At 41.7% G+C, this 14905-nt stretch overlaps 1 protein-coding gene across 9 annotated transcripts in view; it reads left to right on the top strand.

Moving 5' to 3' along the window:
* LOC119559875 (maternal protein pumilio) overlaps positions 1-14905 on the top strand; it is a 186030-nt gene that overhangs the window by 167569 nt on the left and 3556 nt on the right. For all 9 annotated transcript variants that reach the window (XM_037873018.1, XM_037873009.1, XM_037873035.1 and 6 more), the window contains 4 exons: positions 3865-4326; positions 5307-5523; positions 13380-14672; positions 14735-14903. In XM_037873018.1, coding sequence (XP_037728946.1) covers positions 3865-4326; positions 5307-5523; positions 13380-14672; positions 14735-14903 — 2141 coding nt within the window. The remainder of the gene's footprint in view (positions 1-3864; positions 4327-5306; positions 5524-13379; positions 14673-14734; positions 14904-14905) is intronic.

Here is a 14905-nt window from a genome sequence, read left to right as displayed (position 1 = left end):
GTTTTCCCTGAAACACAATCCACACTTGAGGAAATTTCCGTCACTGGCAACAACAAAAAACTATGTCAAATGGTGGAAAATAGAAAACAGAAAAAGGGAAAACACAGACCGAAATAGAAGCAGAAAACACTCCAATTGCAGCAAATCAAGCCGAACAACTTTGTATATATGGCACTTGAAACTTTCCGGCTTTTCCGCAGACAAGGTGAGGTAGGCAGTTAGCCAGTTTACCCAGGTCCTCGAGCGCTTTGTTTGCCTTTCTGCTGTTGCTGTTTCTGTTGCCACTGCTGTTTTCCTGCTACCCTTACCATACCTTATATTTTTTTTTTGCGTTTTTACCCGGCCATAATTATAAATCAACTAGCTGAGTGCGCCCCACCTGCTGCTCCTGCTTACTCCCAACTAACTAATCCACTCAGGCTGAAGCCGAAGGCAACATTAAAAGCCGCCACCGCCACCCCCAACTCCAGTGAACTCCCGCCTCTGGCGACCCACTTGCAACAAGTTGGGTGGGGCTGGTGGGCGGGCATATTGCCACAGTTAGTTGACTCACTTTCACTCGAAGGGCGTCACAGAACTGAAACTGAAACAGGAGCAGAGGCGAGGTACACAGTGAAAAAGGTCCTGGGGTTCCTTTAGTTATCGCTATGAATGTATAATCTCATTTAAAAAGTCTCTTAGAGTATCCCGTAAAAAAAGAAAGCTTCGTCTTTCAAAATGTACCTTTAAAACTTCAGATTTAAAAATGAAGTGTTGCATACTTTTTGACTCTTATATAAGTTATGTTAAAATTTCATATATTTTCTAGGAATTTGTTAGATTTTTTTAACGATAGGTAGAGTTATGAGGGCGTGTTAAAGTGCCTAACAGTTTGTTGTGAAAAAGGATTCATCTGACGGAATGAATCCATCGGAAATATATTATTGCATACTTTTAGACACATCTTTAGATTTTTATATTCCACAAAATCATAGTGATTTCTGTGGCTCTCTTGTTTAGCATATTTTTTTGGCATTCCCTGTTATTCCTTGACATCTACAAATATTTCTCAAAATTTCGATTTGCAGCGAGTCTCATTAATTTTCTCTCAGTGTAGGAGATAGTGGAAAGGCGACCCCAGTCAGGGCATTTCCCCTGTGTATGACATCAGCTATAATTTCCATTACGAGTCGAGCGCTGAAAATTGTACACCAGGGAGCTTATTAAGCACGCTCCCCCCAGCCCGCCCTGTAATGTGCAAATGAAATGAAATAAAAATGTCAGAGCGCAGGGTTCGGAATGCCAGAAAAAAATTCTTAAAACCAGAATATCAGAGAATGCGAAACGGGAGCCACACGACACCGGGAAACTTGGCCAGTATTTTCCATAATTTCGCAGTTGGCTTCCCTCCCCTTCTCTCACTTGTTGCCAATTCGCTGCTGGTCTTGAACTACCAATCCTTGCCCCATAATTCCCATAATTCCCTTGTCCTGAGTAATGTTAGCCTAAGGACAATAACTCGAGTGTGTCATGTGCGGATCGTAAATTTGCCACTGACCCGGCCATTTGCATAAATCACAGGGTATTGCAGTGGCTAGTGGGAATGTGAACTTATAGGGCCATTAAAGTCGCATCCAAGAAAGCTTTAATAACGAGTTTTTCAAAGAATGCTAAGCTGGAAAAAGATTACATTTCCAAGAGGCTTAAATTAAGATTTAAAATAATATTTACTTATTCCTAACCATTCACTTTAAACCTCTTTTGGTGAATGATGGAATAAAACCTTTGTAATTTAATCTTTGCTATCTTTTTCTTCCAGTGTTTAGGAAAAAGGGGGGCCTTGCGGCGCAGCACTTACGTCACTGGGCAACTAAATCAAAGCATTGCATACTTTACGGGCGTGAAATTACATAAGTTCTCCAACTCTCTTCGAGCCGCTCGTCGTCCCTTCTCCAGTTACATACACTTTCCCTTTGTTTTCCCATTTCGTTTTAATAATCGTAAAGGGGAGGAGGTGGAAAAAGAAGCTGGCAACCGGGAGGATGGGGCGACTTTGGGGGGCCATGGCAACCGATGGCTCAGATTTCAACGCTTATTTGGCTTCTGATTATTATTTCATGCTCGTGGGCCGCACTGAGAGTCCTGAATCCTCAATCCTGACGCCCCGACTCCCCGAATCATCCCGAATTCCGAATCCTGAGTGCTGTTCTCACGCATCACGCGCCCAAAAGTATGCAGGCCATGATATTTGCTTTTTATCGCCTTCGCCGCATTTCCCCATTTTCACATTTCGCGTGGAAACCTTGTGTCCCGAGTTCGTGTTCCTCTGTTCCGTTGTTTTCCAAAACTTTTGCGTGTTATTATTATTTTACTTTGCCATCTTGCTACTGCCACGTTTCAGTTTTATTTGCCCTTTTTCCCCCCTCAGTTTGGCTTGGTTTTATTTTTCCTGTTGCCCTCTGCCCTGCACCATTCATCAATAATTCACATTGATTTCTTTTTCCTTTGCACCGCTCTTGGCTTAATGTTAATGTTATCCCAGTTGGTTTCCTCAAATTCGCTTTGTTTTCCCTTCAATTCGCCATGTAAACAATTGACAGGAGACTTAAACGAGGGAGTACTGTATTCTTAAGGGGGGGGGGGAGGGTACAGAAAAGCTTGGCAAAGTCATTGAAGTCCTTATGCATATATCCTTATGCTGCTCGTGTACGTCTAACAGGTGCGTCCAGGGGGACTGCAAATTTATGCCAAAGTACAGTCTGCAATCTGACTTTCCTGGGGAATATTCCACATTCAAGGAATTCCAAGGGAAAAGGCATTAATTCCTTAGCTACATCAAAGGGAATGGAAAATGTTGGGAATGAGGGACATTATAAGGTGTAACCAATCTTAGTTGTGTTTCTATTAAGGTAAAGTACAGTCTGGGTATTACAATAATCAAATAAATATTAAATATTATAAACCAGATTTTTACTAAAAAAGCAAATATTCCATACACTTTCTATCGTTAAAACGCAGTTTGTGGGTGTAGTTTCTACCCTTTTCCTGTTTTTTCTGAAACGCATGAGTGGCTGTTGCTCCTGGTGATGATATAGCCACATCGCAAAAGACAAGGCATAAAAAGAGGAGATGTAGATGTACGGGGAAATGGAAAAACAAAACACTCAGTCATGCGTTTTCCTCTTCCAGCTCCTTGTTATTCCACTCTATTTTCTGCATACTGCATGCTGATACGATTTGATTGGATTTGATTTAATTTTCCAATTGAAAACACTTTATCATGTTACCCGTACACGTGTGTGAATGTGCTAGAAAAACACGAGCGGATGCTGTTGAGTTTTTACGTTTGAGAAAAATTCCGTATGGCAACGGGGCGGTTACTTGATATGACGTACAGTGACGGCTTATTAAGCCAGAGGTTCATGTAAGCCAACACAAATCCCATAGCAACAATAATTACAGCGAAGGAAATAGGGATTTGTTGTTAGGGAAAAGTAAAAGACTTAAAAAACGGAGGATATAAATTGTATGAGGATTATTATTGGTAAAGCTGAGCTTTTATTTGACTTATAAGTACTGAATTAAAACGAACATACGTGTCGTATGAAATATTTTTAAGAACCATTAAAAAAATCGTAAAATTCATTTAGTTTTCTAATATATTTCTTGTAAGGATGAGAAAGCTTCAACAGCATTTAAAATGATTTTCTGTTGGATTTGAATTAAAGAAACTTTAGAAATTAAATCAGCATAACATTCTGGTATTCATGCAACTCGAGGTACTTACACCTTAAGCACTCTCCCATCTCTTTGAATGATTGCAATTAAACCGATGACCTGATAAGTAACTAACCACCCCCCCTTTTGGATCTTCTCCCCCCGCAGCAACTGTTCCGCTCGCAGAATCCGGGCCTTGCAGCAGTTGCCACAAATGCAGCGGCCGCAGCAGCAGCCGCAGCAGCTGCCACATCGGCAGCGAGTGCTGCAGCGGCGGTGGGCGCTGCCCCCGTGCCCAATGGGTCGCTGCAACAGTCGCAGCAGCAGCAGCAACAGCAGCAGCAACAACAGCAGCAACAGATGCAGATGGCGGCCGCGTCGCAACAGTTTCTGGCCGCCCAGCAGGCGCAAAATGCGGCCTATGCCGCCCAACAGGCCACGCCCTACGTCATCAATCCGGGCCAGGAGGCTGCCCCCTATATGGGCATGATTGCCGCTGCCCAGATGCCGCAGTACTACGGCGTAGCGCCCTGGGGCATGTATCCGGGCAATTTGATTCCGCAACAGGGAACGCAGCCGCGCCGCCCCCTCACCCCCTCGCAGCAGGGTGCCGAGAATCAGCCGTATCAGGTGAGATATATAGCAGTACCCAGGATAGCCAGTATAGTCAAGCCATTGTCATGCCGCACAGTTAGCTGTCGGAAACAATGGGGCATATAGTGTACCTATACTTTACATTCAAAAATGCACATAAGTGTACATATGGCAGGTGTCAATTGATTGTGACAAAGGCATTACACTCGCGGTCACTGCAACAGCGCTGCTAATTAAAGTTATTATCCCTAAACTTAAATGTTATTCGAACCCATGAATTTGAATTACGAATACCTTTTAACTTCATTTAAGAACAATCAAACAACCTAAAGTGCTAGGCACTACGAAAGTAGTTAACAGAAGGAATCTTTTAAATTTGCGAATTCTTATTATTATAAAATAATAAAACATATATTGTACATTTGATTTGAGTTTATTTAGAAAATAGGTAGAGGAATCCTCTTGATTAAAAAATACTTTTTATAAAATAAAAAAGTATAGATCTTACATTTGCTTTAAATTAAATAAAACATTAAGCTTAACTTCATTAAACAGCAATTATTCAAATTTAAATTCTGGGAACTATGAAATTCGTTAAAGGAACTTATCAAGTGTTAAACTAATTATAATCAGACTGAAATTCGTTTTCCGCGATAATTGGCTAGCTACAAATTGTTTGAGTGAAACCATAATTGAATAAAGTTATAAATGTTTTTGAAACAAACAAATTTGTAACCAAACAAATAAGTTTCATAGTTACCTGTATACATATGTGTAAATTAAAAAAGTGTAGTATAATGTAAAGCTGCCCTTGTAATTGTAATTATAACTAGTTAATTGGACCTGAAACGTTGTATATTTATGCTCTGTCTCTCTTTTTTTTCTCTTTTTTATACACATACATCATCAACAACACGCTTCCATAACCAACAAACAACAAAACCAAACTCTAACCCCTGTACAAAAACGAAATCCGAATCGTGTAAAATACCGTGTGCTGCTGGCGTGTGCTGCAGGTCATCCCGGCCTTCCTCGATCACACGGGCTCCTTGCTGATGGGAGGACCCCGCACCGGGACGCCCATGCGTCTGGTTAGCCCCGCCCCCGTTCTGGTGCCCCCGGGCGCCACCCGTGCCGGTCCCCCGCCGCCGCAGGGCCCACAGCTGTACCAACCGCAGCCGCAGACGGCCCAACAGAATCTCTACTCGCAGCAGAATGGCTCCAGTGTCGGAGGTAAGTGCGCTCACATATCACTCACAACATGGTGAAATAGCGAAATATAAAGGAAATTGAAGGTTTCCAGATGCAATATTAACACTAAAAAGAGTTTACATGGCGTATGAGTAATATTTAGCATATATGAGCTATGCAGTACAACAAGGGTATGAGTAATTTTTGAACAGGTTGTTATCTTTTTTATTAGTCTTGCATTTCTCCACCTTATTTAAGGTTATTTGTTGGCAAAATATGAAGGAAATTGTAGTTATCTAAGATGTGCTAAATAAACATTTAAAATGGGTTACATGGCGTATGAGTAATATTTTGAAAGTCTTTGCAATACATCTTGCGAATGAATAATCTTTAGAAATAATGTTCTTTCTTTCATTCCGTATCATTTCAAATGTGTGCCTTCAATATTGTAATATTTTTGTATCAATATTTTAACCGAAATATTAATCGGAATTTTAGTAAGTCTCCGGAGTTCTTAATATCCTGCACACTAATCGTTTATTTCGCCCAGTGTGCAGTGACAAAAACTGTAATTAGTGTAAATTGTGGCACACACATCTCATCAACATCCCCAATAAAACTCACTCTCCCTGTTGTATGTTTGTATGTACATTGTACAGCCATTAATCTTTGTTTATCTTACAATTCTCTTTGTATTCAAAGGATCTCAGCTCGTAAATAGCAAATTTTCGAGCTTGCCAAATGCCTTTGAGTATGTGTCTGAATAGTAATAATAATAATAGATTGTTGGGTGACAAGGGGAGTAGTCATCCTAACTTGTCAGCTCCATTGCGCCAGACTAAGGAATAATAATATTCATGCAATTTATAATTTCAAATTTTCATTTCGATTATTTTGCGTGCTTTGCTGCTCTACATTTTGAATTATGAGGCATATTAGGTTAGGAGAACCAAAAGGATTTGCCCTTGTTACAACATGGATGTTAAATAGTTTAAAGAACCTCTATATATATATTCCCTTTTTCTATTCCCCAAGATAAACATATTTAGAGCTCCCCAAGTAACAATTACAGGGCATACATGAATCTAGCATTACCTAGTCGAGAATGCATTACTACACCATGGAAAGCCATGAAAACCAACTGTTTGTGTCAGTAAATTTTCCTGTTTTTCATATATATCTAATGCACAGAAGAGCCATCGAGGAGAGAACTAACAACAATTGCATGCCAGCACGCAAAATGTTATTATTGCCAATGCTCCGGCAACTTCGGCTTTCAACTTCAACTATAATGCAACTAAAACGACAACGACAACAACTGCAGAAGTCCCAACAACTGACTCATGCAACTTTAAACGAAACGCGATGAGTTGGGGGAAAACCCCATATAGTTGAGAGATGGAAAAATAAGGAATGGGTTGCAAAAACAGTGGCAAACTGACAGTTTATGCATTGAAAATATTAAGAAAGCCTGATAGGATTATAAGAGATCAAACAAAATATTTGATATATATTAAAAAATTTCATATATAGTCCAAAAAATATTTAATTGATTAATTAGTTTTAGCTTTTGTATTTCCTATACCAAGTCCACTGCATAAACTCTGAATTTTCAAGTTATGCTTGCAAAGTTTGTCCGTGTGTTTGTGATTGCCCAAAAATAACAATTTGCTATAGAATATCTACAAAATGCTAGAGGGAAAATGTTGACGATGGCTTATATAACATTGTTGTTGCTGTGCAATTGTTGTAGATTTATAGAATTTCAAATTACAATTAATAACTGCAGTCAGGCATTGAAAGTTTACACTTTGTGCGTTCGAAGCATAAGTAGTGGAGATATAGCCGTCTCAAGTTGTGCAAAGTTTTCCATGAAAGTGTTTGCAAAAACACATAGATTTTCAATTTTGCATAAACTTTAAGTGCAATTTGCAGGAAAAATGTTAAAGTTCCTTAAACTCCATGCACACAGGGAAGAGTTACTGACATTGGACGTGGACAGCTCCATTAACTCCATTAACAATCAGGAGAAATCAATTATTACGCTTTCCACCTACCATTTTTTTTCCATTTTTTGTTGCGCTGTGCCCGACCGCATGCAAAAACGCTCTTTCCATTAACGGAACGAATTTCCCGGAATATGGAAGTCGAATCCGTCGGACGTATGGGAGCCGGGCATTATTATGTCGTTAATTCATTTTGCCTCATATGGCAGTTTAATGAAGTTTCCAGTTTTCTCTTCTTGCACACTGTGTGTTGTTCCACATGACGTATGAGTGATTACGCATTTTAATTTTTCCTTTTTTTCATTATACCCGCCATCGTTGTTGCTGAAATTGTTGTTTTAAATGTTGCAATTTTAAGCCAAGCCTTTAAGAGAACTGTGATCCGCATACAAGTGCTCAAGTTATGTAATCCATTTCGGATTCGAGTGGTGGAAACTACTCAATCGATTGCAATCCGTTCTCGAGACCGCAAGTCAAGTCCTGACATGCTTTGCGTGGAGAACCGTGATGATGCCAGGTGATTAGGCTGAGGGTCTCTCGAGGAGTGTGCCACATTCACAGATCCACCTGCATATGCCGTTCTACCAATTTGGATTAGGTGCACTGCGAAAAAGAGGGGATTCATTATCAACTATTTACTCAAAAATCACTTGTTAATATTTATTTTTATTTGTAATATTTAAAAGTTGAGTCTACAAACTTTAATATTTTAATTTATATATACTAATAATTTTTAATTTAATCATTTTGAGAAATTAATATGTTGAAAGTTATCTGAATAATTTATAAGGATAGTATAGATAATAGAGTGGAGGTATAACTAATGCTCAGTAAACCATATATTTCATACATTTCCATTAAGAAGAAATAAAAATATTTAGATTAATGTATATATTAAAATGTCAGTCATATATACTTAGGAGTAACAAAAAAATGTTAAGTACAAGGATATCATCCTTAAAAAAAGGTGCAAAATGAAGGTATCTCATACCCAGTGAGAATATTCTTTCCCAATAACCAATGACACTTTGCCAAGTGTAACCATTTCCACTTGCGCATTCGCATCTCAATTACAATTAGCACATGGCGCCCACAGTTTGTCCTCCGCTGGCACAAATCCCCACTAACAACTGCAGCAGGCAGGCGTCCCACTCATTATGTTGTGCAATCGATGCTGTACAGTGAAACCCCTCTATCGTTAACCCACCCCCATTCTAGTTGACTATCTGTCTGCCTGCCTGACTGTGTGCAATGTCAAAAAGGCTTTTTAATGGAGATTATATTGTTTTAAGTGGCTGCCTGAAGGATAACAGCGGGGTGTAGGGTATGCAACAGCAGCAGAAGAAGAAGGAGGAGGCATATCAGTTGAACGAATCCCCTTCTGCGTCAGAGACAAGCTGCAATTACAAACGTTAATGCGCCTTGGCCTGGCTGGGAGAATGGTTGAAATGGGGGGAATGTGGCATGTGGTTCGGCAAGGGTGGAAAATGGAAAGTGGAAAAGGAAAAAAGGAAAATGGAAAACGGAAAGCTGCTTGACTTTGCAACCGCCAAACCCATTTTGGGCATTGCCTTGAAAACAATGGGGTTGGAAAAGCAGCCTCCGAAGCATCAGAAGCATCAGGAGCAGATGCAATAGCAGCAGGAACATCCTCCTTTGGCTGCTAAATTATTATGTACACCTTTCGCATGTTGGCAACATGTGATTGCATCATCATCACAGGGGTGCTGGAAAAGTGAAAGGCTACCCCACATCAAAACCAACCCAGCCACCGAAACCACTCTGCATACAATGCAGCACATTGTTCGTCCTGCCAGCCAGCTGCTTTATCCTCCTCCAGCACTCATCCCACTTTCTGCGGCAGCCTTTTGTGCAAATGAATTCGTTTATTTTGTAAAATGTCAATTGCTATGCTGGCTTACAGGAGCAGGAACATGCGGGGCTATAAGGGGTTAATGGGTGGAGGAGCAGGAGCAGGAGCAGAAGGATCTGGGTGGATCACATGCAGCACACGGTTGACACTTGCTGCGGTGTCGGGAGGTGTTGGTTGTTGGTCGTGTGTGCACTTTACGCTTAATGAAAGTCTCAATGATGTGTGCCACACGGCGTATGCGTGACGCAACTCCAATTGAATTGGCATAAAAAAAGGGCACAGATTGATGTAATAGTGGAAGTAATCTTATAATGAGATTTATACGTAACACCGGTACTTAACTTCATGGCTATTTAATTGCTTTCGATACTTATTTATATTTAAAATTTAAACAACAGTCACTGGATTCTTTTAAATCTTAGCAAATTTAAATTGCTTTAAATTGAATTTTATTTATACGAGAGACTTAAAGATTTACTTATATTTTAAATTTAAAGACTATCTTAAATTATTTTAAACAGATGACTTTCAAATATTGTTTTATATTTTAGATTTATACATTGCCTTTCCTTAAAACATAATAATCACAAATAATAATAATTTTTAAAAACAAATTATTCAATACATTATCAAGAGCCTTTCCACTACTCTTTAAATGTAATGCTCATTGATTTTTCCCTATAAAATCTAATTAAAATTAAATTAAGCTAACGAAGGATATTTGCAATAAAATGCAGTTTAAATTAAGTTCAGGTTTAATTTTTATCTGTCTGCAACAGTTGCTCGAACTTAATTGCCGCGGAAACAACTAAAAGTTCTTGCAGCGAATGGGAAATCCCGAATGAAATGCTTAGTTTAATGACAGCCAGCGGGAAAGGCGTGCAAAAGTTTGTAATTCTTGCATTTAAATTGCAACTAATTTGGCGCCATTCTCCAGCGGAGAATCCGTAGAAAGGGAAAGACTAAATTTCAAATACAGACGGCGGAAAAACACAAACAATTTGCATTGCATCCATGAAAGTGTTTTCAGCAAGGGGAGTTTGGCGTATGTTTTCTGTCTGCTTACTTTATTTTCTGGGCCTGCGTGTGGCTGGATTTTGGATTTTGGCTTTCGGTTAGGTGCGTGTAGTTGCACAATTTAAAAGGGAATTATTCATGCAATTTGTGCTGGGGATGGTGGGTGGTATTTTGGGGGTGCATAGATGGTGTCCCTGTTTCCATCCCCAACCCACCCCCACTAATTCAGAGGCTGCCCCACGACTGTCTGTCTCAGCTCAAATCAGCTCAGAGTGAGAGCAGCCCTCCATTTGGGAGACACTTTGCCAAATGAAACTGCAGCCATGTAGCACACTGTAAAAAAAACTGAAACTGTATAAATAATCTTAAATAAAAAACAAAATTTAAACCGTATAAAATTCAATGTTGCACAAATGAATGAATTAATTAAATATTTTATTTGCAAATACTTGACAAGACCAAACACTAAGAATAATAAAACCTTAATATGTTTTAAATATCTAAATAAACATAAGATCAAATATAAAATATTTAGTTCAAAGTTTAGTTGTTTAAAATATCTGATACTACATTCTGGCACAATAAATATAAAATAAACATAACTTATATAATATTTTGTTCATATTCTTTACATATTTTAAATATTTAAAATATCTTATCTTATAATTTAAATAATCCTAAGCTAAAACCTTTTGATCTATCTTTTTACCCTAAAATAAAATACAGAATAGGTTTTCCTGTGCATGTGGATCCATGGCTGCTCTCGTGTGGGCGGTGGGTGGCATTAAAAGACGCCAAGTTTATTGCAGGCGACATTCTGTGGTTTATGCACACGTTCCGCAAATAGAAAGGGACCGCCCGAGTGGCGAGAGGGAGACGGCACTAGACGAGAGAGGGAGACGGGAGACGGGACACGACACTTTGCCGCTCGTCCTTAGCTTAATGTAATGATTTTATGAATTATAAATGCACACACGTGCACATTATGCACAATGAGAAAAAAAAAAAAGATAGTGAAAACGCATTAAAACGGCGAGTCATTTAAATGTCGAGAGAAAGGTCGGTGGGTGAGTGGGTGTTGTAATAGTTGGTCGGGTGGGTGGGAAAACTATTCTCGGCTCGGGCAACTTTGTAAGCGCTGTTAAGTAGGCTATGAAAAAACGGTTTAAGGGGCATTATATGAAATGTAATTAGTGCTAAAGCGCGGCTTCAAAGTAACGGAAACACGGCCGCACTTTAATTGCTACAGAATTGCTGAGAGTTTTAAATGTCAGAAGTATCCTTGAAGCTAAAAACGATTACGTAAAGGTATTCAATATTATACTTAAATTCAACGAAGGTTATATGATACTCTTTTTAAATTCTAGTCCCATAATCAAGCTAAAAGCTTACATTTCCCCCCAAAGTGTACACATTTTCACTGCTTAACTTTAACCATCGATTTCTGGCATACACCTGCTAACACTGCTCCACTTTAGTTTTCCGAAACAAACAACAACATTGTATATTATTTACCAACACCATTCCGCAACTTTCAACAAATTGCTTAATAACTCGGTCAACAAATTGCGCACACTGTGTTGACATTTACAACTCGCCTTACTCGCCTTACTCGCCTCGCCTTTTCCGCTTCCGTTTCCCCGGGAAACCCGGAAAACCCTTGAGAGGGGCCTGCAACCACCCTAGACCACCCTAGGCCACCCTAAACCAACCACCCACTCACCTGAAGGCAGCTGGGAGTTTCGCAACCCTTTCGCGCAGCTGTTGTTGCATTAGCAGTTAAATAACTTAATGTGTTCAGGCCACGTTTATGGCCATTTTGGCCTGCCCCTCAATATAAATTCGAGCAATTCATTTGCAGTTTCAAAGTGCAGCTAAATCTAGTAAAGTTTTGAAATTTTTATAGCCACTATGCAATTGGAACTTTCGCTAATCACACATTTCCGGACCACTGGACGCAGGGAATACGATATGAGACGCCTGCAAATCTCTCAAAGTCTCGCTCTTCTTCGCTTTCCCTTCACTTTCCCCGCCTAGATGGCAAATCAAATGCCAGTGACAGATTACAACATCAATCAAGTTGGCACCGTCGTCGACGTCTTCTGCTTCTCCTACCACCCAGTCACATCCACTTATTGTTTCCGCCCACTTGTATCCTTTTACATATCCTGTGGAGATTGCAGGCAGAGCCGGCACCAGCAGCCTCATGTGCGCAGACCATTAATGCTGTACATTATGGCTTAGAGAGATGAATGTGGGGGGGTTGGGAACTAAGAACTGGGTACTGGGAACTGGGAACTGGGAACTGGGTTCTAGGGAAGCTGGGGAAAGGGGAAAGAGACATCTATCCCCTGCATTGCAAATGCCAAATGGCCAAGTGACTAAAACTAAGCCAACAGCTGCGCCTTGAAGCGGGCAATTAAGTTTTACAGGCGCATCAAAGTCGCCTCCGCTCGCTTCTCTCGATTAATTACAAAGCGGCAAACGGCTACGGGCAAGGATAATGGGTACAGTTGCGTCAGAGTTTTATATCTGGGCCAGCTTCATCCAGTTGATGTCCCACTGAAGGCTGTAAACTGAATTTAAAGTGCAACCAGCCAGCTTTACGGTCATTCGATTTTCCATTTGCAAAATGATTGTCACTGCTGGAAATGGAGATGCACTAGATCTCTGAAATTTACAATAGGAACTAAACTGAGCTGCAACTACTTAAATAGGTTCTAAGGAATCCTAATGTGCTTTAAATTCAGCTTATCTAGTTTATATTCCACAAAATCGTTTTATGTACAGAAAAGTAGTACGGATTTTGAAATCAACTTTTAGTGTAACTTTTAGGTGTCTAAAAGTATGCAACCATGTATTTTAAACGCAGAAGGTTCTGTAAATTCATTAAGAAAAACGACAATCCGTCATTTACTATATACTAGTATTTTTTAAAATAAAAAATTAAATGTTATATATCTTAACTCTAACTAATGCAAATATTTTTCTACATTTTCCAGGTCTCGCCCTGAACACGAGCTCGTTGACGGGTCGCCGCGACTCCTTCGACCGCAGCACCTCCGCCTTCAGCCCCTCGGCGATGGACTACACCAGCAGCGGTGTGGCAGCTGCCGCCAATGCGGTGAACAGCACAGTTGCCCAGGCAGCAGCAGCGGCCGCAGCAGCCGCCGCAGCGCGTGGCAAGTGGCCGGGAGCGATGTCGGGAGCGGCAGGCGGAGCCTATGGAGCCCTCGGAGCGGGCAATGCCTCGGCCAGTCCACTGGGCGCTCCACTCACACCGCCGCCGTCGGCGCAATCCTGCCTTTTGGGCAGTCGGGCACCCGGAGCCGAGTCCCGCCAGCGGCAGCAGCAGCAACAACAGCAGCAGCAACAGCTGGCCGCCGTGGGATTGCCGGCAACCGCGGCAGCTGCCCAGGCAGCAGTGGCAGCGGCAGCCAACAATATGTTTGGGTCCAATAGCTCGCTATTCTCGAATCACCTGGCCATTCCGGGTACCGCAGCCGTGGCAGCGGCGGCGGCAGCAGCAGCGGCAGCCAACTCGCGACAGGTGGCTGCCACAGCAGCTGCAGCGGCGGCGGTGGCAGCTGCAGCTGGCGGCGGCGTGGGCGGGGCCCCACAGCCGGGCAGATCTCGCCTACTCGAGGATTTCCGCAACCAGCGGTATCCCAATCTCCAGCTACGCGATCTCGTCAACCACATTGTGGAGTTCTCGCAAGATCAGCACGGCTCGCGGTTCATCCAACAGAAGTTGGAGCGTGCCACGGCGGCCGAGAAGCAAATGGTCTTTAGCGAGATTCTGGCCGCTGCATATAGCCTGATGACCGATGTCTTTGGCAACTATGTCATCCAGAAGTTCTTTGAGTTCGGCACTCCGGAGCAGAAGAACACGCTGGGCATGCAGGTCAAGGGTCATGTGCTGCAGCTGGCGCTGCAGATGTACGGCTGCCGAGTGATTCAAAAGGCCCTGGAGAGCATCTCACCGGAACAGCAGCAGGAGATCGTCCACGAACTGGACGGACATGTGCTGAAGTGCGTCAAGGATCAGAATGGCAATCATGTGGTCCAGAAGTGCATCGAATGCGTGGATCCCGTGGCCCTGCAGTTCATCATCAATGCGTTCAAGGGTCAGGTTTACTCGTTGAGCACCCATCCCTACGGATGCCGGGTGATCCAGAGGATACTCGAGCACTGCACCGCCGAACAGACCACGCCCATTCTGGACGAGCTGCACGAGCACACCGAACAGTTGATCCAGGACCAATACGGCAACTATGTAATTCAGCATGTGCTAGGTAAGTGAACCGTTAAACTTATGTTCTAAATAACTTTTTAACCTGGAACTTTGTATTTTTAGAGCACGGCAAGCAGGAGGATAAGTCCATTCTGATAAACAGCGTGCGCGGCAAGGTTCTGGTGCTATCGCAGCACAAATTCGCTTCGAATGTAGTAGAGAAATGCGTCACCCATGCCACACGTGGCGAACGCACTGGTCTTATAGACGAGGTCTGCACCTTCAACGACAAGT

The sequence above is a fragment of the Drosophila subpulchrella genome, chromosome 3R (genome assembly GCF_014743375.2).
Source record: "Drosophila subpulchrella strain 33 F10 #4 breed RU33 chromosome 3R, RU_Dsub_v1.1 Primary Assembly, whole genome shotgun sequence".
NCBI classification, from domain to species: Eukaryota; Metazoa; Arthropoda; class Insecta; order Diptera; family Drosophilidae; genus Drosophila; species Drosophila subpulchrella.
The sequence above is the reverse complement of the archived record's forward strand: the minus strand, read 5'-3'. Positions and strand labels throughout refer to the sequence as shown.